At 35.0% G+C, this 22,560-nt stretch overlaps 2 protein-coding genes across 2 annotated transcripts; both read right to left on the reverse strand.

Moving 5' to 3' along the window:
- LOC113339951 (E3 ubiquitin-protein ligase SINAT5-like) lies at window positions 1–2,478 on the reverse strand. The gene is made up of 3 exons (XM_026585168.1): window positions 2,128–2,478; window positions 1,049–1,435; window positions 1–672 (listed from the first exon to the last, which is right to left on the reverse strand). The coding sequence occupies exons 1-3, from the start codon at window positions 2,308–2,310 to the stop codon at window positions 310–312; spliced, it is 933 nt and encodes a 310-aa protein (XP_026440953.1). The 5' UTR covers window positions 2,311–2,478; the 3' UTR covers window positions 1–309.
- Window positions 2,479–3,353: 875 nt separating this feature from the next.
- Window positions 3,354–6,214, reverse strand: LOC113339952 (V-type proton ATPase subunit F-like). Its single transcript, XM_026585169.1, has 5 exons — window positions 6,076–6,214; window positions 4,658–4,748; window positions 4,284–4,365; window positions 4,104–4,186; window positions 3,354–3,728 (listed from the first exon to the last, which is right to left on the reverse strand). Exons 2-5 carry the CDS (start codon window positions 4,715–4,717, stop codon window positions 3,564–3,566), a joined length of 390 nt encoding a protein of 129 aa, XP_026440954.1. The 5' UTR covers window positions 4,718–4,748; window positions 6,076–6,214; the 3' UTR covers window positions 3,354–3,563.
- Window positions 6,215–22,560: the final 16,346 nt, after the last annotated feature.

The raw sequence follows: 22,560 nt of genomic DNA on the forward strand, positions 1-22,560 counted from the left end.
TGGTCTTTGAAACAGTACTCAGAACTGGATATTCTCACATTATGCAAGCAAGGAAGTCTCCTGGCAAGATTTGAATATGCAACCTTCTGTCTTTTTTATGTTTTCTATAGACATGGATGATGCAATGTAGACCAGGTCATAACCAGTTGACCAAGTCAAGCCATACATAAGATTTCAACTTCATGCTGTAAGATTCAAATTAGACCCAAAAAATTTCTATCTGATTGCCATTATTAGATTACATTATAAGCCAATTTGAATCCAACCTGCAGCATAGTCTAGAGCAAATTTGTGTGTGATACACTCCTCTCAACTACAAAGGTTTGGGATGCACACCCCGGCTTCTTGGTTCTGTTGTTCCTTCCATATCCTTCCCGTAACCCTAAGTTTCAGCTCTTTCCTATCTCCACCTGAGAAAAAGAGAGCCATGTTTCGCTGGATAATGAGTCCATCGTGGCTGTCTCTGACTTTACGGTGACTGTCACGAATGCTCCGTGGTGTACCTTCAAAAATCAGTTTCCTACCATTTGCTCCTACTTCCAAACTGTAGCAGTAGTTCCTGGCATCAGTTTCGTCTCCCATGAAGCGCAGGAATGCCATGTAAACAGGGGCCATTCCGAGTTGGAAGGCTTCAAAGTGTAGGCAGAAGTACTGACCAAAACAGTTGAAGACCTGACGTGGAAAAACAGAAAAAGAAACAGTTGAGGGTCTTGAGACCTTGTAAGCGAGAAGGGATGGTCAGATCATTTACTGTTGACGTATCCAATGAATTATTGGTATCGTATTACGTCACCATATTTTCATGAGTGCGAAATGCGCAGAATGATAAAAGTACCCTCAGTACAATCATTTCAATTGCCATCTACATCATGCTGTTATAGGTTTCATTGCGATTTCTACGACACCTAAGAAAAGTATCATCCAAAACTTCTTAACCGGTCTAAATTTATAGAAGATAGCATAAACACCAAATATTTCCGACAACGTAGCACAAAATTATTGGAGGCCAGGAATAAAGACGAAGAGATTAAGAGGAAATCACACTTACAGTCAACATCCATGTAGCATTTTCAACTTCACGAGGATTAGACTTTACATATCGATGGTTGAACGTACATCCAGTGTGCATATCTACCTTATGATCATCTCTAAGATGGGTGACTAGTGACGGAATGTCGCCAACAATTGCACACTCTGATCCAGCATAGGGGCAGTTGTATGGTCTAAAGTTGCACATAGCCTCATGCTTGAGCTTACTGTAATACGGAAATATATCAGGACACCCTAGCGAGCCATACCTACAGGGAAGTTGAAGGGATTCGGCAACCTTCTCTAACGCTAAACACCTGATATCTCCAAGCTCTTGTCTACAAGTGGGACACCGGTTATGTACCCTTGTTTTACATGTTGAACATAGCGTGTGCCCGTTGTGACACTGCAAAAATTCACCTGATATCAAAATACATCGGCATGATCTAATACTAAAAAAATACAATCACAATTGCACAAGGACACGGCTTTCACTCATAATGAATAAAGTCACAATAACACAAGGACACGGCTCCAACTCATAAACTGATACAGGCACCACAGCACAAGGACACGGCTTTCACTCATATATAATACAGTCACAATAACACAAGGACACGGCTCTAACTCCAAATCTTAACGACACAGAAATGATCCTAGTTAAAATAAACTGCAATGCATCGACAGCATAACTCATAGGCTTGTCACAGTCGAACAAGTTCCCTCTTAGTTACATGAACACAATCTATCCGAGTGAACCGCCGACATCCTACGTGTTGCCCTATCAACTTACTGAATAATACCAAGTGGTGGAGCGCCGCCACCTTTCCGACAACAAAATGACATGAATTGACCGTTAAATCATTCCAATTTATCAGAAAACATTCCACCAATCAATCCCTAGAATTTCTACCTACGGAAAGCCCTTCAAATTGAGAACAAAATCAAACCCTTATCATTTATCCCTAAAATTCAACCCTAAACATAACAAAATTCAAACTTGATCCAATTCTATAATCAAATTTTAACAAAATACAAACAACCCAGAAAAGAGAACCTAAAATGAAGAAAGGAGAAAAGAGAAAATCATGTTCATACCTGATGAATAGGTGGGTACATAGAATTCGTACAAACAGGACATTCAAGCAATTCATAAACACTTGTAGCAGGAGAAATCAGATTATTAATTAAAGGTTTTGAAGAACCAAATCGATGATGTTGATGAATATCTTCTCCTCCTTCTTCAATTGATGATACACATTCAATATTATCCATTTCCATCACATTCAACCAAATTTTTTAAAATTTATCTCTTTGGAATCACAGAAGAAAATGAAACAACCCCTTGATTGGATATCGATCGATCAAATTCTTTTTGATCGATCAAAAATCCAAAGGAAAAATGATGATTGAAGAGGAATAAAAAAAAAAGTTTGTTTTTTTATTTGGCCTGTTTTAGAGAGAGAGAGAGAGAGAGAGAGAGAGAGAGAGAGAAAGAGATGAAAAGAGAGGTGAATGAGATGATCTAGAGATTTGATGAAATTCATAAAGTAGGTGAACAATCTAACGGATGTAAATGATTTTATGTGTATTTTAACCTACTCATAACTTGGGTGATAAAACCTTCCGCCAGTGTGAAATTTGAAAGAAGAAAAAGTTGTTTGTTGACCGATGCAATTGGTTGTACTTTTAAATTGAACTGTTTAACAACAAATATGGTTCCGGTTTCAGTTTTCAGGGGTATCGAAGTCGTCATTACACCTTTAATATTGCAGGGTTCGAGATTCAGGGTTCAAGGCTTCAAGAAATACCAAAATCGTAAGCTTTCTGGAAGAATGATTCCACACATACTCTTATGCCAAGAATTGTTGTTGTGTAATTTCTAAGAACGATACCAAGAATTGCCATTCTTCCAAATGCACAACAACAATGGAAATAAGAGTAACTGTGGGTAGATCTTTCTAAAAACAGCCACACAACGCCCAATTACTGCACTTATATCATTGTCGTGACTTCAAAGTACAACAACAACATTACATACCGTTCGGTGATGTTATTATTTCATCATAACTAGTTTCAGAGCGGTAAGTAATGTTGCCATTGTACTTTGAAACCTAATGACGTTGCCGTTTACAACAATGTTATGTGAATAAGCATAACAAGAAGAAGTTCAGAAAAGATTTAGGTACTAAATTGAGCACTGATAAGAAAAAAGAAAAGAAAAAGAGAATATAAGTAGAGTTCATGGTTTACCAGTAATAAACTTGATCATGCTTAAAGTACTTGCAGCATTTTGAATGACTTAACTAATTGCACATGCCACATGCAAGAGCTAACTAGCTACATTGTATTTGTGGAATCCAACTCGAACCATAAAACTTATTTTAAATATTTCTCACAACAGGGTTTGTCAAATTGCAGTTACAGTTCCGGAATAAATAGAAAAGAAGACTACTTATTACAATAGGAATACAAATGGGAATAGCACTTGAAGTTTATAAATACAGATAAACAACCAGAAGAAGCATATGAAACTACCGCCTGTCTCCAGCCACTGATTCAGAAGAAAAGAGGTACTTGACTCGTGAAAGAACCGAATCGTGTTGTGCATCATATGGATGGTCCTTGGATGGAATTTCAAGGATTGCGGGGACGGGCTTGTTGTAGCTATCAACTAGAAACCTTATCATGTTTGCGACCTGAAAAAAAAAGAAAGACAGAAGGCCACTAAGAATTTTGCTAGCACTTGCTTCTTGTACATCAACCTAAGTAATATCTGATCCATTCTAAAGTCTTTAACAATGTTAATTGTGGTTTATTTTTGTAATCCTATGGTTTTATTACCCTGATGTGCCATATCTCAAATCTCTACACCACATACATCATCCAGATAACAATCACAAGGAAATCCCTTGGAAACGAGTCCCTTTAGAGATTAGCAGAAATTGATGAAAACTATCAAAAGAAAACATAACAAGAAATGCTTGCCAGGACAAAAGCAGGAAAGTCATCATAGTAATTCTAGTTTAGCAGCAATATATACTAACAAATATAACACCAGTAACACAACTTACATATTGACTAATCAAGACGATAGCAATATCCTCCCTTGAGGTAAAATCTTTGAATGCATCTTCAATTGCTTTTACAGTTGTTTCTGAAACAAAACAAAGCATTTTCAATTGGGTGCAAGTTATACTTAGCTAAGCATGCACTTTAAATCGAAGCTCAATTTTAGCGAAAGAAGTTCATACTTGAGTCGACGATTAAGTAGTTTGTATTCCTGCGCAAATCAACATTGCCCACACCAGCCAGCAGGAATCCAGTTATGGTGTCCTGCACAAAAAAGACTCATGTATTAGCTAAAATTAAAGGCATCACTGGAGACTTTATGTGATCCTCAACGCCTTGACACCATGATGATTAATATATCCTTTTAACTTTGTGATGCTACAGAAAGGAAAAGTTATCCATCGCAATTCGTAGTACGGCAATTCTATTTTTTAAAGAAGACATTAAGATACTACTACTACTAGATCAATGAAACCAGATGACTAATCAGGTATGGAACTAAAACAAATAAGAGTTCCAAACTCAAATTCCCAAATATGAATTGACCGTTAAATACCTCATCAGCAATCATAGAAATGAGAGCTGAGTTATTAGAAACAGTTCCTCTATTAGCCATCTAAAGATTGAATGGATTATATATAGTTGTCCTGAAATTAGAAAAGGAGAATAATACTTGTTAGAGCATATGGCCATCTAAATGAAAGCAGTTTAATTTTTCAAGGTAAAAGACGGAACCAAAGTTGAATAAACTCGGAATGCAACAAGATAGCAGGCAATATGCAAGCGAGCACAATACCATATACGCTTACATAGACATCAAGTACAAAACCACAGTCATTCTTCAGCAAACTCACCCTCCCTAGCATGCAATTCAAGTCAGAGAACAACAGTTACCAAGGAATCAAATTCAATTGTCAGCATTCTTTATTCAAGTTTATAATACTATAATCACTCCAGTCAATGAGACTGACTTCTATTCTCTGCGTTATAAGTGCACTACTGTAACTCAAATATTGTTCAAAATTATGACTGGTGAGTACTCTCAGACTAAAACCAAATCTTAAACTGTTAAGGAATCATTTCATACTAGTTTCCTTTCCTTCCGTAATTTCATGCTATATAACCTCGAATTGACTGCATCTATGACACTGACTCCTACCCTTTGTGTTATAAGTGCAATCCATGCTGACCGACTATAGCTCAAATGTTTTTCAAAAAATATGACTGATGAATACTCTAAGACGAAAAGCCAAATCTTAATCTATTCAGAAACCAAACCGTTTCATGATAGTTTTCATTCCTTTGGAGATTTCATGCTATAAAATCCTCCAACTGATTACATTTACCCAAGTGTTACTCTAAGGACGAATCAGGAATGAAGTTTCCGGGTTACTTGAATATTTCACTTCAGATTCCTAAACCACACCCATCTAATTGAATCGTCATGACAATTGATAAAATAAAATCAAATACTCCTTTTCCTTTGATCAGCTACAAATCACATCACGAACTTTGTGTTCATCACTGTGTCTTAGTATAATAGTCATTGTTCAGCAAATTCTCTATCCCTAGCATGCAAAATTCAGTTCATATTTGCAGTCCAAGAATAACATTTACAAACAATTATCAAATTCAATTGTAAGCATTTAAGTCTACAGAGGTGAAACATGAAATGGTGATTCTAGGTCAGGTTTGATTTTCATCATCAAAACCACAAAGAGAAACCAGAAAATTTATCCATTCTCAGATTTTCATCAAAACCAGTATCTCAGATTGATCCATTCTCTTGATTTTCATCATCAAAACCATTAAGAGGAACCATAAAATTTTAAAAAAAAAATCAATGAAGATGGAATCAAGATATAATAAAATCAAAGTGAAATTCAGTTCATATTCAAATTTCAGATCAGAACATACTAGCGAGAATGTGATCTAAATTCTACCAAAATCAAGGAATGATAAAGAATAACTCACCAGAGAATCGTAATGGATCCGAAATATGGTTTCCGATTAAGATCGCCGGACGGGATTTCAGATCTAATTTCGCCGAAACAATGGAAGAAGACGTGGAAGCATTCTCTGCTTTTAAATATAAAACCAATACAGGGCCAGCCAGGCCCAGGACTCGTTGCTGGGCAGACCAAAAAAGAGTTGGTCTTGTAGGGATCCTAACTCGGCTTAAGGGGTAGCCAGAAATAGATTTGTGCTGGGTGCAAAATATGTCTATAGACCTGCCACGAGAGGGCAATTGCCTCCAAATCAGGGCTGTCAATGGATAACCGAATATTCGATATTCGTCCATCTCCGTTAGGATATTATCCGAAATTTCGGATAACGGATACAGATATCTTATCAGATATTCTTACTTTAACGAAATGGATACGGAAAAGGTATTATCCTATAGGATTATATCTGATATCCGATAAAGAATGTATGTGCCATTTTTTTTTAGTAATATATATAGTTGTTAACTTGGTAGTATATGAAGACTTAAAAATACAAATATTATAGAAGAAAAAAACACAACTAATTTTGTTGGTTGTGAGAAAAGCGGAGAATTTTCAATTCTGATAGAGGAGATTTGAGTTTTGTTTAAATATAATTTAATATAATAAATTTGAAGTCAAATTTTTTGCATTTGATCAAGGTATTTGGTTTTATTTAGTTGAATTTCCTTAGAGTTTCTTTGATTTTTTTTACAATTTATCAAATTTACAGAAAGACTAGAAAAGAATTTAAATTATTTTTATTATAATGAATTACTATCGGATGTCCGACATTGTTATCGGAACGGATACGAAAAATATTTTTGAATACCCATCAAATATTATAGAATATTGGATATCTGGTAATCTTATTAGTAACGAATTTGGTAGAGGCCATTAATTTACGATGGCAGTAAACCATATCTTCACTTCTTTTATTTGATTCAAAGTTCAAACACAAATCATTACTCCGATTAAAAGTTAAGAAAAACTTCATCAATCTTCACCAACCATTAACCACCACGGAAGCAACAATTCTTCTTTCTTGGCTTCAGTTCTTCTTTCCATTGCATCCATGACTCCCATGATTATCAGCACAACACATGCTCTTTCTTTATTTAGTCTCCTCACCCGAACAGCAGCAACACAAGGCGGAACTAGACATTGGATATAGAGATGGCTGGAGCTTTTTTCAAGGCTTGCTTAAGAATAAAACTCATAGACCAATTGTGGCCCAACTTAAAAAAGGCTTTGAAAAAAATGACTTTTTCTCTTGTTAGGGCTGCCTTAAGCTAGCCCTAGTCACAAGGTAGTTCCGCCCCTGAGTCCATTGCTTTCTCCATCTTCAATCATGACAGCAACGAAACTTTTTTTTTTTCTCCTCATGTTCTCTCGAGCAGAGAACCATTCTGATGTTTTTCATCTTTCTCGATTGTTGGTTTAAACACACACGAACATGGCTCGACAGATAACAAGTCTTGGATATAATATTAGGGATACGGCAGCAACACCGTACGCGGCTACGCTTTCTTCTCAATTTTCCTCATAACTTTGATTTCTTTATTTTTATTTTCTTTTCTTCTTTTATTTATTTATTTATTATTATTTTATTTTTTTTTGGCTTTCTCGGCATCAAAAACATGCCCTAATCTCCGTCTTCATCATGAATTCAAACGACATAAGGCTTCTCCTTCTTCACCTGACTTCTCGGCTTCAAACTTGTCACAATAATCATATCAGAATATTGCGCAACTATTTTTTAGTCTTCTTTCTCCTTCTTATCGCAACTTATCTTCCTCTCCTCTTTCCTCTTACCTTGCTCTATACCATGTTAAGGATCGAGCAAGAGAGAAGAGAGCATAAACGCGCGGAAGTAATAGGCTATATTGATAATAATTCGGTGTATCTTTCTCATTAATTCTTCAAGCTATTTATACAATTACAAGATTTGGTTCTGAAGACACAAGACTTGGTTCTCAAGATATTTCATTCCTAGTATAACTCTCATAACTTAAACTCTGAATCCTCTAAATACATACTCTCCTATTATTTCTTAATAGCCTCCAACAGACAGTTCAAGGATCACACAAGTATAAGAGGTATAAGATTGTCGCCTATGATCTGGCGGATGAGAAGGTCAAGTATGTTCCCTTACCACCACCTCTTCTTTATGCAAAGATAAATGAGGATATTGAACTCATGTTGTTGGCGGGAAACTTGTGTATTATTCACTATAAAGGCCTCTGTAAAGAAATCATAGATATATGGGCATTAAAATATAGAATTAGGAGTACAAGAATACTACGGCCCAGAGTGACGCGAGAAGATTACTACGACCACAATTGGAGCTGGAGTAAGGAGTTTAGTACAGCAGTTAGTGACCCGGAGAGGAGGAAGTACACGCCATTTGCAATTACCAAGCGCAATGAACTTCTATTATGGAGTGACGATAAGGAAATTTACTTCTATGATAGTAATGCATCAACTTTTTCAACTAAGCTCTGGGATCGCAATGGAAAGGGTTTTGCATGCCTTCAAGCAATTCCTCACATGAACAGCCTGGTTTCTTTAAAAGATCTAGGAGAATGCTGTGGCAATAATGTGACTTCAGATGATGACGAGACTTTGGGGAATAATATACCAGCACAACACTGTAAAAGGAAAGATCTAGGTGAATGTTGTGGTAATAATGTGACATCAGATGATGATGAGAGTTCGAGAAATAAGATATCGGCACAGCACCGTAAAAGGAGGAAGTCTTAGCACCAAGCAGGGGAGAGACGCTTCTTCTTTAATTGGTATTCAATGTCATTAAATTACATTACTATGTGCTATTTCTTTAATGTTCATCCATTAAGCTGAAACGTTAGCCCGTCGGACTAGAATAACAAAACATGTAGTTTCCTACCAATTAGTCTACTTGTTAAATCGATGACAGTCTTGGCTCTATCCGGATGTCCATTAATTAAATCAATAGGAATAAATATTCCATCACTATTGATGAAAGTGGTCAGTGAAGGCAAAATAATGGTGAGAATGTCGAATAGGTATTTTGTAGTAAAACATGCACGAATTTTTTCTTGATGAAACCACTGCTGTGTATAAAATTTATCTTCAAAAGGAGGAGGTTTTGGTTTTGATTTTCGGTCAATTTTTTGGTTTAAATAGAATAATTACAAAGAAAACCAATTTCATCTTAACCCTTACAGGCGGCATGTTACGAATAGGAACAGCATGATCCACGAGGATGTGGAGGCAACTGTCCCCTCAAACACAAAGATATTTTGATTTCCCATCAAGCCTGCAAAACTGATATTTACATGCCATGTACCTAGGTGTATCTTACTGTTTGCATTAGGACATTCACACTGTTTGAACTGCTTTTGTTTGTTAGTAGTTTATTAGGTATCTAGCAAGTCCTAAATGACTCTTTTTCAATTCGGTGAGACATGCAACATGCAAGTTTTTGTGCAACATGTATCTGTGCGTTCGCTCGATCAGGCTTCTTACTGGTAAAACATGCACGGTTATTTCCCATGACTCTCATATATGAAAACCCTCAAAGAGTTAACTCCTAATTCATTTGGTAGCATCAAAATTACTACTATTAACCTTATCATGGAATTCAAATCTAAAACAATTTGCAAACTCTTCTTGTTCTACTACTTCACATTATTCTTTGTTTATATCTCTTCTTTTTGTTATATCACTGAGGCAACTGCACTAAGAATGCAACAACCAATTACCCGTTATTTCTGGTCATCTTCACCAACTGTTAGATTCCGAGTACTACACAGATATGCGATGTCTACCATGTACCAATTGTAAGTCTCTAGCTAGTCCGGCTTTTAATCCCAACCAATCTGCATCATTTCCTGTTGAAGAATGAAAACTTGTCTTTATTATTTATTTATTTTTTTGAAGCATAACTTGTCTTTATTTCTTATTTATTTTTGATATACACCATTAATATTTAACGATACCATATCTCCCTCACTATATTTGATCAATCTTCTTGCAGGTAAAGAAATTCCAGTTTCATTCAGCCCTAAATGGATCACCTAGGTGGATTCAGGCACTAAGCTGACTCGGTTCCCTAAGCCACTTTACTCTGAGGCTGTTCGGCTTGGTTGGAAGAAAGTGTGCGATAAAAATCTCTGACTCATGTTACGATTTCACTGAAAGTCTCTGGCGGATTAAATACCAGACACCAATTGTGATTAAATACCTATATTCTATTCATATCAGTATTATGATGGAATTAAAATCCAGCTCGTTTTTTTTTCCTTTGTAAATTCTCTTGAAGGGTATATTTTAAATTTTAGCACATAAACTAGTAGTACATTATTACGTAGTGTAGTCATGACACAAAACTTTTGACTTCAGTTAAATATATGCCCAACGGTGAATGCCCTACGAAGAGCTATACCAATGCAAAATGCCTAAAGAGATTAACACCTATATATTGATTTTATTTTCACAAAATTGGTTAAAAGGACCAAAATCAACAATTTCTGAGTGAAATGAACAGTTAGATTTTGATACTGTTTAAATGGCCAAAAATGTAAAAATAGGCAGGATGCAACCAGTTTTATCGTGCCCATTTTCAAATATTTTTTCTTATTTTTAACTTACACAGGATGTATCCAGTTTCATCCTTGCTATTTTTTAAATTTAAGCTAGGTTACTATTTTTTTTTTTGACCATTTCACCCAAATTATTTTTTACTCGTCCATTTGAACCGTGATTTAAAAATATTTGGACAAATGACTCATTTTCCGTTTATTTTTATCAGAACAACTATATATATTGATGCTACAAGCCTTGCGAAATCATAATAGACATTTATTCATTTTCCTTGGCGAAAACTTATAAAATCGAACAATTCATTTTTATCTTTTTTCTGTTTCTAAAGCAAACCTACTGAACATTGATGAAAAAAATACATTGTTTTTTTTTTGGGATAAAAAGGATATGTATTAAAAGGGAGAAATATGTACAAAGTAATTACATGAAGTAATTCTTACTTCTAAATATGTAAAAAGGATATGTAAAAATACATTGTTGTTTCTGTCTTTTCTTCGAAAAATATGATAGGGTTATAATGGAATACGGATTAACCATAATGCTTTTTTTTTCCCTATTATTGGTGATATTTTGGAGGTAGCCAGGGCCTTGAGCATAATAGAAACTGAGGGACCAAGTACGTTACATCTTAATGTAAAGAAGACAGAAGTTTTTTGGCTTTCCATAAATCCAAGAAGCACGGTTAATGGTGTTTTTCCCCATAACATTGGTAGACCCTCTAATGGTGTTAAACTTTTAGATGGACCGGTGAGTTCGGATTTGAACTTTATTAGTGATATGATGTTGATCAGGGTAAATAAGACTGTTCAACTAATGTCTGCAATCAAAAAATTCAAGGACCCTCAAAGTGGGATGCTATTACTTCACAATTGCACTAGTATATCTAGATTATATTTTGCAATGCGTACTATCAATCTAGTAGCCTTGCAACCAATGTAGTCAATATCACTCGTACCGGCCGATATATCGGTGATATTACCGATATCGGTGGTAGAGCGAACGGAAACATCGATATCGCAATACGATATTTTGCCGATAATATCGGACGGTGCGGGCGAAAACAATACAACCGATTTGCCCAATATTGTATATCTTCGGAATTTGCTGCGCCCGATATTGAAGCTTTTACTCCTTTCGATTTAAAGCAATTGAATCCGTAAGGAAAAACAAATTAAACAACTGTTTCAAAAATTGAGAGATATAAGGAAACTATTTTAGGTATAAAAGAGATTGACTGATTGATTAGGTTTGTGTGAGCCAGGCCTGATTTTCTAAAATCATGGAAGAACATAAAATCGATCACTAAATTTTCCTAATTTTCAGAACATAAAAGACATCGACTATGGCGATCTCCATTTGACGTAGAGAGATGGAAATTGGGAAGCCGGTAAAAAGAAAGGAGAGGAGGCAGGGAAGTAAAGAAACAAGTATAAAAAGAACATAAAAGAATTTTTTTTTTTTTTTTTTTTTTAGATTTTTGATTATTACCATCTGTTTAACATGCATACGGGGGGTCCTCACCACGTGGTGTGGTAGGTGTTCGTAAGACACCTTCGGGCTTAAAGCTTTATTAAAATGCTCAACAAGATTAGTCTCATGAAGCGTGCAAAAGAAATTTATACTAAAAAAAGTTGATGGTATTTTCATCTCATGTGAAATAAATATTAATTATAAAAATTATAGATAGGAAATAAGAAGCGATTATGCACCGATATTTCCCCGGTTTGATGTACTAGTGTCCCGATTCGTGGCTGAGACAAACTGGTATCGGATATTAACTATATTGCTTGCAACTAGCTACTGATTTTTTCGATGATCATTTACTTAAGTATTTGAGCTTACTAATCACTGGTGATGGTGCGGATTTTGGTCCTTTACAGCAGAGGTTGGCTACCTTTCCTAGAAAGATGGTGGTCTTGGCATTTATACAATGGCTGACACTCGTACTTACTGCTACCTTGCTTCTCAGAGCCAGACAGTTTCAATGCAAAAGATAATTCTTGGTAATTTATCTTCAACAAACAAAGGCTCTGCTTATCAGTTGGCTCTTCAGAATTTTGTCCAGTTATGTGGATTACCTCCTTCTTATTGTGTCGATGATACTGACCCCCTTCCGTGCACGTCCTGGCAGTCACTTATTTTGATGCAATTAAGAAGCAAATCCCATACCAATTTTCTATGTCTGCAAGAGATTCCATTTGTGGCAGTGTAACCGTGTCAAGCATGCTCAAGATTATTTACTAGCAGTACCTATTAGCGGGCTTAATCAACATCGGGCCTAGACAGTTTCTAGCTGTGCTTTGTTATCACCTCGGCATCCCTTTGTTTGTTGAGAATGGTCTTTGTACATGTTGCAACAAATCCATGGACATCTTTGGGGACCATGCGCTTCATTGTGCTAAAGATGTTGGAAGCAAGTTTCAACATGATCTTGTTCGTGATGTTATAGCCGATATTTGTTACAAAGCTGGTGTACCTGCGCGTAAGGCAGTCTCTCTTGGTTTGTCAAATGATGGTAAAGACTTGAGGTCTGCTGATATTCTTGTTATGAACTAGGAAAATGGTCAAGATGTGTGTATGGATGTCACTGGTGTCTCGCCCTTCACGGGTGCTGGTATTCGCTCCTTTTTCCCAAGAAAGGCTATTTCTAATGCGGATTCAAGAAAGCACACTAAATATTTAGACAAATGTACTTCTCTGGGATATGGTCTGGGTGTTTTAGCTTTCTCTACTCTAGGGGAGCTTGGTGAAGACACTGTGTTTTTTCAAGCGTTTAAAGAATTGCTTAATTAGCAATGACGCTAGTAGTGGTTTTGATAGTTTTATTTTCCATAGATTAGGTGTTGTTATTCAAAGAGGAGTTGGAGCCCGTCTTGTTGCTAGGCTACCGACCAAAAGTTCTGTTTGATTTTTAAAACAATTGTACACATTTTTTGGATTGATTTATAACTCCCGTGAAATTTTTATCTTAGTTTCAAATAAAATAAAATAATGATTTTTATCATATCACCGAGCCCACCGGACATTTGGGATGGGCTTACTATTGGTTGAACCTGCCATCCCAGGGCCAGCAATAAGTTCAGTATCAGATCCGATCCTATGCCTAGAAGGGCCCTGTGCGAAAAACGATCATAGGGCCTTTTATAAGGTCAAATATATCTTTTGATAATTTTACAACGACAGTAAGCAGAAAATGTCAATAATTCGTAGAATTATAGATAATGTTGCGCTAGATAAAATGTTAAGTTAAATGGGGATAGTAACTCTTTTTGTTAATATTCCACCTACAAAAACAAGAATACCCGATGGAAACTCAAAACATATAGCCATGGGTATAGCAAAATATGTAATAATATGATAAAGATCCAAGTCTAAGTATAATTCAGGGATGAAAAATAACAAAAATAATTTGATGACCTGGTGGATCGATGTACTTACCTTGCGTTCGAAACCTTGTAAAATCGAATTTTTTCTTTTTAAATGTTAGATTGGAGTTGGATTGGACTTGGAGGGGAAAGTAAGTGTACATCGTAAGGGAAAAGAGCCCTCCACATAGCTGGGTCATGTCCTGTTGGATTAACTTCAACATAGAAGTCACTAACAAGCTGGTTAGGACAAGATTAGGAAATTGATGTAATCCTAAGAGAATTAGAAGTCATCTAGTTCTAAGAAAAGGAAAGACATGTAATAAGGTAATAGGACTAGGAAAAGGAATTCATAGTTCTATATATATATGATCACCAAAGTTCTGGTTGATCATATGAGCAAGATTAGAGCTTGTGTTTAGTTTTGAGAGATTTTCTAAACATCAATAAAGAGAGTTGTCTTTATATAAGCTAAGTTTCATCTTGCAGTTGCCATTAATTGGTATCAGAGCTTGTCTACACCGAGCCATGGGAGACGAGAGCACCATCATACGTACAAGATTTTTCACAAGCACAGTTGAAGCTTAAGGGGGAGAATGTTGGATTAACTTCAACATAGAAGTCACTAACAAGCTGGTTAGGACAAGATTAGGAAATTGATGTAATCCTAAGGGAATTAGAAGTCATCTAGTTCTAAGAAAAGGAAAGACATGTAATAAGGTAATAGGACTAGGAAAAGGAATTCATAGTTCTATATATATATGATCACCAAAGTTGTGGTTGATCAATGAGCAAGATTAGAGCTTGTGTTTAGTTTTGAGAGATTTTCTAAACATCAATATAAAGAAATTTGTCTTTATATAAACTAAGTTTCATCTTGCAGTTGCCATTATGTGCGTCGCACGCCCTCAAGACCGACTTTTATCCGGTATATATGGTCTTGTTCATGGAACAGAGGATCCAACCTTTCCAAATGGGAGTCGGAGTCCATATTTTCACGTATACTCAGGGGAAAAGGAGATCGATAACACCATTGTAGTAGACAGCGGATCCTTTCTAACCATGTAATTGTATTGCTATTTCTCAATCATTAGATGAAAAGAAAAACATATCTTAGTATCTAAATTTTAGATATAAAAATTGGAGGCAAAAGTGGACTAGGGTAGTTCTGAGAACTAAATTTTAGATATAAAAACTTCAGCAGGCCATATAAATTAAGATAGAGTTAGTTCTGAGAACTAAATTTTAGAAGGATTTTCTTAAATGTAGCCCACACATTTATTAACCATAACCCATCCAAATAAGTGCTTATGCTAACCAAACAGACCTTTACAATCATTTTACATAGCCCACAGAATTGTATATAATTATTATATATAACCCAAAATAATTATAATTCCATAAATCAAAAAAAAAGAAGCTAATTATCTAATTAAATTTACATAAGATATTTGACATAGTTAATGTTTTTGAATAAGAATCAATACTCTTAATTAGTTTTAGTGTAATCATGATTGAGAAGAAAAATACATCATCTTAGAGATTTTGTTTTATCGATTATATATATATTTATGGAGTTCTAGGAGAATAGTCGTAGGAAAAGAACAAAACCTTAGTATTGATGTTGTTGTGGAAATTTTTTAAGAGAACAATTGGAATATGCACCCCGATCAATTTTAATATAATCATGATTAAGAAAAAATTATTTTAGAGAAAATTAAAATTAAAGTTATTTTGTTTTGGGGTAAAATAGGAATTAGGGTTTATAACAATTTTTCAATTCGTGAGAATATTAAGAGAACAATGATAATTAATTTTAAATATGATTAAGAAAAAATGTTAGAGTTTATTTTGATTTTGAGTAGGAGGGAGATTTAAGTTTAATTGTTAATGAAAAATCAAAACTTGTTTGATTTTTCATTTTAACTTTTTGACTTTTCATATTAACTTAAATTTTATGAGCTATGGTTAATAAATGTGAGGGCTATATTTAATACATTGTGAAAAGCAACAACATGTTAAATGAGAATAACTTTTTGTTTTGGTTCCCCATATTCCAGTCTCCTCAGTGAATAGAGCCGGGGTTTGAGAATTTTACTGCGATAACAGTTCAAAGCCTCAAAACGAGTCAAGCGAAATTGTGGCGTTGGGACCTTTCAAGTAACATAACTACAATTAATAAGAACCCTCATTTGGGGCATGTATGAAAATTTTGGGGCATACATACTTATTATGCCATCCAATACAAGATGATAAGGGATGTTCTAGTGATGTTTAAGTTACTATAATACCCATATATAGTTTAAATTACATTATTAATCTTCCACTAAATTAAATTCTAATCCTAAAACCCTCCCACTAATTAACCAACCACTAATTAGTTACCCTCCAACTAATTAACCGTTACCCACATAATTACTTCACTAATTAAGTATTATTTATTATTTTATTTTACTTTTAAACTTAAACTCTTATTCCTTCTTCTTCTCTCTTCTTATTCCCCTTTATTCTCCCTCTTTAAGAAGAACAATCCGACTCTTCTCAAAAATCAAAATCGTAGCATCTTAATATAGGATTTTTGGAAAAGATGGAGTTGAAGAGGATAGTGGATTAAATGGTGTTGGAGAGCGAGAGATAAACCCCGATTCTTTAAAATTGCACATTGGAAGGTATTTCCCACAAACCCATAACTTGTTTTTCTTCGTATTTGATTGATAAAATGAGATGTATTAGAAAATCTTCGTCATTTTGGCAGTTACAGAGTCATGTTCGGCTGAAATGTATCAGCCGAACTTAATTTTTTTTTTCTTCAGACGAAGAACAGTTCGACGGCAAAAATGTTTTACATTGAATATCGGATCAGCCGAACATTAAGATTCGGCTGATAATTTTTTTTTGTATTTTTTAGCCGAACTTCAATACGTTAATCCATTGTACTGTGTTCGGCTCAGTTTGATAAATATCGGATGTGCTGAACTTTATTATGTGTACGGGCACTACAAAAAATCCTAGCAAAGGCCATTAAAATCTTGCAACTTCCACAAAAAATTAGTTGTCAAATGCTTCCGAAACTAGTCAAAGGCAACTAGTAGTTCCTATATACTTCGGCAACATGTTGTTCGCAACTACTATTTTTATTAGTTTCTGAATTATTTAGAAACAAACATATGCCAACAACATGAAATATGTTGGTAGCCTAATACTTTCGAAACTAGAAAAAGGCAACAGTTAGTTCTTATTTACTTCGGCAACACGTTAATCGCAATTATCGTTTTCATTAGTTTCCAAACTCGTCAGCAACAAACGTATGGCAACTAAATAAAATGCTCTAGTAGCCTCATATATGAGCAACCAAAAACCACCAACTAACTCCTCATAAGTTGCGTAAACCGCTCTCCAGCAACAAAGCTACGAAAACTAACCGATTGGCTAGTTGCTTAAGCCTTTGGAAACCAGAGCCAGCAACCGCCATTGCCATAGGTTTGAGCAACCACATAGCACCAACTACAATATGTTAATTGTTAATTGTTGATAAAAGTTATTACCATATGCAGTAACTGAACTTTAAAACATTAGTAAAAAGTTTTGTGGGTTTCCTGATATTTTATGTTTTGTACTTCGTCATTGAACTTAACTTGTTGAGTTTTGGAATAAGTACTGCAAATTGCATCCCCTTCTTTTCACTGAACAGCTATAGCACATCTCATTCAAAACCACAATACACCTAATTAAAACATCCATTTTACAGTTTAAAGTATAGAGCACCCAATGTTTAGGTGGTTCATCGGGAACTAAAAACAACTACAATTGCCAAAAGAAAAAATATGTCAAATGTATTGTTAAACTGGAGAATATGGAGAGCATTAATCAAAGTTCTAACGAATTAAGAAAGCTTCCATATGAAAATTTTACTATTATGTTTGAGAATACATACAGTGCAAACTCATGAACTGAAAGATACAATTAGATTGAACTGAGTACAGGTAATACATACAAGAACAACTTATTCTAATGTCTACCTTAATGTCTTTAGTTAGACTAACTATATCTACGTGCATATATAAAGTTCTTAAATCGTTGCCATGAGATGTCACAAAGTGCATTGTCCTTATCGTTCTCCAAAAAATTTTTCTAATAGCCCAAACATTTCTGAGTTAAACGAAATGTTTTCAAAGTTCAAGAAAATTAGAGCCTCTAACAATGTTGAAAGATCTCTACATGTCGAAACACTAAATGTAAAACATTAGTCTTGGAGTAATGTGTTTATCACAGAATCTCCCAGCTTGTTCAATTTCAGTATAACAGTCCGCAACAGCTCTGCAAGCTTCAGTTTACCAGATTTATCATGTTCTCAGCCATAGATTTCCAGTATTTTTATGGCATTCATGTACTGTCCTAGTCTTTGATAGGATGCATATACAGCATCGGTTCTAACAAGTGAGCCGGTAAGCAGTAAAGGCATCTCAAAAGAGACATGTCATATGGGCTAGAGCTTCAAAAGGGGAACTCAACATGGTAGTCTTCGCCATTAAACTGCTTCTAATATAATCCAATGTACTCCACCAATATCAGACCTGCCGTTTCCCAAACTGAATATCCCTGTGCATAAAAAAATAAATTGATCAACATCGACTTAGTAACCATCAACTTGAAAACAAATTGCCTCAAACGAACATAAACAAGCAGTAGTTAGATATAACAATTTGTCAAAAATGTTTCTTAGATATTCAGTACCCACTATATCATTTTTCAACTCACACAATCCTTTCGAATCCAATGTCCCTTAAGAAATTCTACGTTCAAGGTCCCTCAAGTCATACAATCAATACCTAACCTTTCATCCTTAAATATGTGATTCTTAACTATTATCCTAAGTATCAGTGTTACTTAATCAACAAGTATTTTTAAACCCTTCAGCGAATTATAGAGTAAAACTGTAAATGTATACATCTGAGAAACTATTTTAATCATCAAGGTCTTTCACTTTTCATGGGACATTTTTATCCAAGCATTTTGACATGGTATCTAAATTCTAACTAGTGCGACCTTTGTTTTTCGGTTGTGATCATATTTTGACTCTGACAATTTGGAAGATCTGTCATCTGCTCCAGAAGCAACCCAAAACAAATCAACTCTAGCAGAGCATAGATACAATAATAACTCCATTCATTGCCTCAGGATAAAGGTAGGTCGTATGTATTGTCTTAAAAAACATAAATAACGAGAAAGCCCAGTGCGAAAACTACTCACGGTTTAACATCCATTTCTTTCAGTATATCTCTCGCTGCCAGAGCGCATGTCTTCTCAGCTGGGTCCTGCCTTTAGCTTCTCACTTGCTTTGTTTTTTCCTAAATCATACAAAGGGCCCCTAAGTATGAGACGATATCAGCGTTTCAAATACATTCAATCGTAGCTTAACAAGTGATTGATATTTCACTAAAACAGATGACATCTAGGACAGAAAAAGAGTATCAATAAATCCAGTAAAACTCTCAAACATTTTAATCTGTGTTGGAAAATCATACAAACTCCACCAACATCTGTGCATAAATCTTAAGATCCATTTGAAGTAGCAAGAAGAAATGTTCAAGTATGGTTAGAGAGAGTCTAAGAGCCTAGAAATTATTCAACAATGCTTTTGTACAATAACCATAGTGGGATCTATGGTAGAAACTAGCACGAATGTCAATGTGAGCAATAACCACCTGAAAGAACCCAAGGCCATGACCAAATCAACAAAAGAAAAGAGAGACTCAAGAAATATGAACGGTAGCTAAGGCAAATTAGTATTGAACTTTTGAAAATTTCATTTCTGAACTGGATTGGAGATCAGAAATCTCTAGTTACACACAAATTTCGTAGTTCAAACCAGAGCCCCATCTTCTTCACCACTATAACTAGTTAACTACTGTTGAGAAAGCAATGTATAACATTCGAAAGTGAGACATTATCTCAAAACAGGCAACACATATCAAAATGATGACTAAGATTACCTCAAACAAGGGGGAAAAGAAAGGTAAGAAGAAAATTACCCCATACTGGTGATTAATTCAGCTGCTGATGGATACCCAAACATCCAATTCCTTCAAATGAACCAGACTCCACGCCTAATTTCATCAAAATTAAAATCCAATTAACAAATCAATTTATTTGAATAGATTCCAGAGAAACTGATGGGAATCATAAGAAATTTCAAAAATAAAGATGTAAACCGGCACAAAACTTCAAAAGATTCAATCCACAAAAAACCTATTTGAAGTGAATAGATGAACATATCAAACTTACTTACCGGATTAATGGATTTTACAGTTACATTCGGATAAACTTTGATTTCCTCCATTAGATCGAAAAGTTGTAACTTGCAAATGATTTGACTAATTGACTACGAAAACATTTTATGGGTAATGCAGATTTACAACATACTGAGCATTAATCTGAAGCCGGATTCCGAATCGGGTTAAAGATTTGGTTGGGAAATCAAAAAATTTATGGGTTTTTTTATGGCATTTGACGTTGTTGTTGATGATGATTTTTTTTGTCGAACAAAAATCATTCAGATTCGAAGATGGGTTTCGGTTAGGGTGGATTAAAAACTAAGAGAAGTTTTGGGTTTTTGATTTTGGTGAGAGAAAGTTATCTTCTTGTTTGATTATCTTTTGGTGGTGAATGGGAATAAAGTCCTGTCTGTGGGTTTTTTACAAGGTTAGGTCGAAAAACGAAGAATAAACATTATAAGCAAAGATGCGGCTAGGGTTCCAGGGTAAGGAAAAGAATTTTATTGAAATTTTTGGTGAAAATTTCGCGGGGTTTAGTGCGCCAAAACTTAGTTTTCCCGCCAAAAGATTGCAATCGTGAAATGAAACCTTGACGAGTGCATACGGATCAATGAGTTGTCGTAGTTGATGTCGTTAGACTTGAAATAGAATGGATTAGATGTAAAAATAGGTTGAACAGATTTGATTTTTCGTGAAAAAAGTTTGGTGGGAATTTAGAGCGCCACATTTAAGTTGATATATGGATATGTTTTTTTTTCCTTCTTTTTGGTGAAAAAAAATATAAAAAAATATATCCGGATATATGCATGTTTCAAAAATATCTGAAATTACATGGATAGTCACGATGCGAATGTCAGAGTGGGAGATTTCTTTTTCATATATTAGGGGTTGTCATTCGAAAAGGGATTGGGGCGCAGCTGGTTGCTCGCCTCCTGTCTGAACCCTGTTCAATTTTGATAATGGTAACAATTCTACTAAAATCCAAAAACAAAAAAAAAGAAAAGGAAATAAAAAAGAAAAAAAAAGTAAATACAGGATATATATGCGCAGTGGGGGGGTGAGGAGAATTTTGTAATCAGTAAAGTTTGCTTAGAAATTAAGTCGGATGTTACACTACTGGATAAAATTGATATAACTAAATGAAGTCGGTGGATATTAGGTGAAATTAATGGATAACAGGAAAAGTCGAAGGAATTTGGGTGAAGTTGAGCAAAAGTCGAGTGACACTAGATGAGATTCATGAATAAGCAAATTAAGAAATTGATGAAATCCATGTGAAGTCGGTGAAATTGATCAGTAAAATTATTTTAAATGTCGAGGAAATGGATGGAACACCGATGAAAACAAGTAAGGTCAAGCCATATTGCGTAAGCATGATGGGTAAAGGTAAAATGAGTGAGGTCATTGAACATTAAAGGAAATTGGTAGATAACCAGAGAAATCAATAAAATGTGAGTGTAATTCCTCTCTATGATTCACCGAAACATTCACCCGACTCAAGAGTTCGTTCATTCTCATTGAATATGCTTGGAGATTTTCATATGTCGATTCCCAAACCGGATTATACGACTTTACAATCTGTTTAATCTCGAAAAAGAAAGAGAAAACCTAAATAGTTATCTTTATTTTCGTCTTTCTCTTATCCTCTCATCCGGGTATATGTTTCTCCCTTAACCCCACTCAAAAAAAACTAAGATTAAGAAATAAAGAACCGTAACTCGTCAGTATTTTTCCCCCGTCTAAACTCATAAAATTAATAAGGAAACTTGGAATCAGAAGAAAAACAAGAAATATGAATTCAATTTGATGCTTAGACCACCAAAGTGTACATAAATATGTATCCTCTCGAGAAATTTGGCGACCCTCAAGGACGTTTTGAGGATCCATCAAATAATATTTAATTCAAGATCGGAAAGTCGTTATATTAGCCAAAAACGTATATGATTTAGGTTGCAATACTATTAGATCTAGCGTAGCAGATTTGGATTTTCATACCAAGTTCAGATTCACTGGTGAACTAAGTCCATCTAACTCAATTAGGGTTGTCAGTGGGTACCCTATTACCAGAAACATAACTGACATTAATTGATTTGTCTGGTTATGGGTCCTAAAATCGGGCCCATTAGCAATCTAGATACCGACCGGTATTATCTTATTTAGACCCAAAATCTCACGATGTTTGACTGGTTAATGATTTTTTTCATCAAATGTTTTGTCTAGTTTTGATTTTGGTTATTTCTCATTTTT

Source organism: Papaver somniferum, unplaced genomic scaffold (genome assembly GCF_003573695.1).
Source record: "Papaver somniferum cultivar HN1 unplaced genomic scaffold, ASM357369v1 unplaced-scaffold_21, whole genome shotgun sequence".
In the NCBI taxonomy this organism is placed as follows: Eukaryota; Viridiplantae; Streptophyta; class Magnoliopsida; order Ranunculales; family Papaveraceae; genus Papaver; species Papaver somniferum.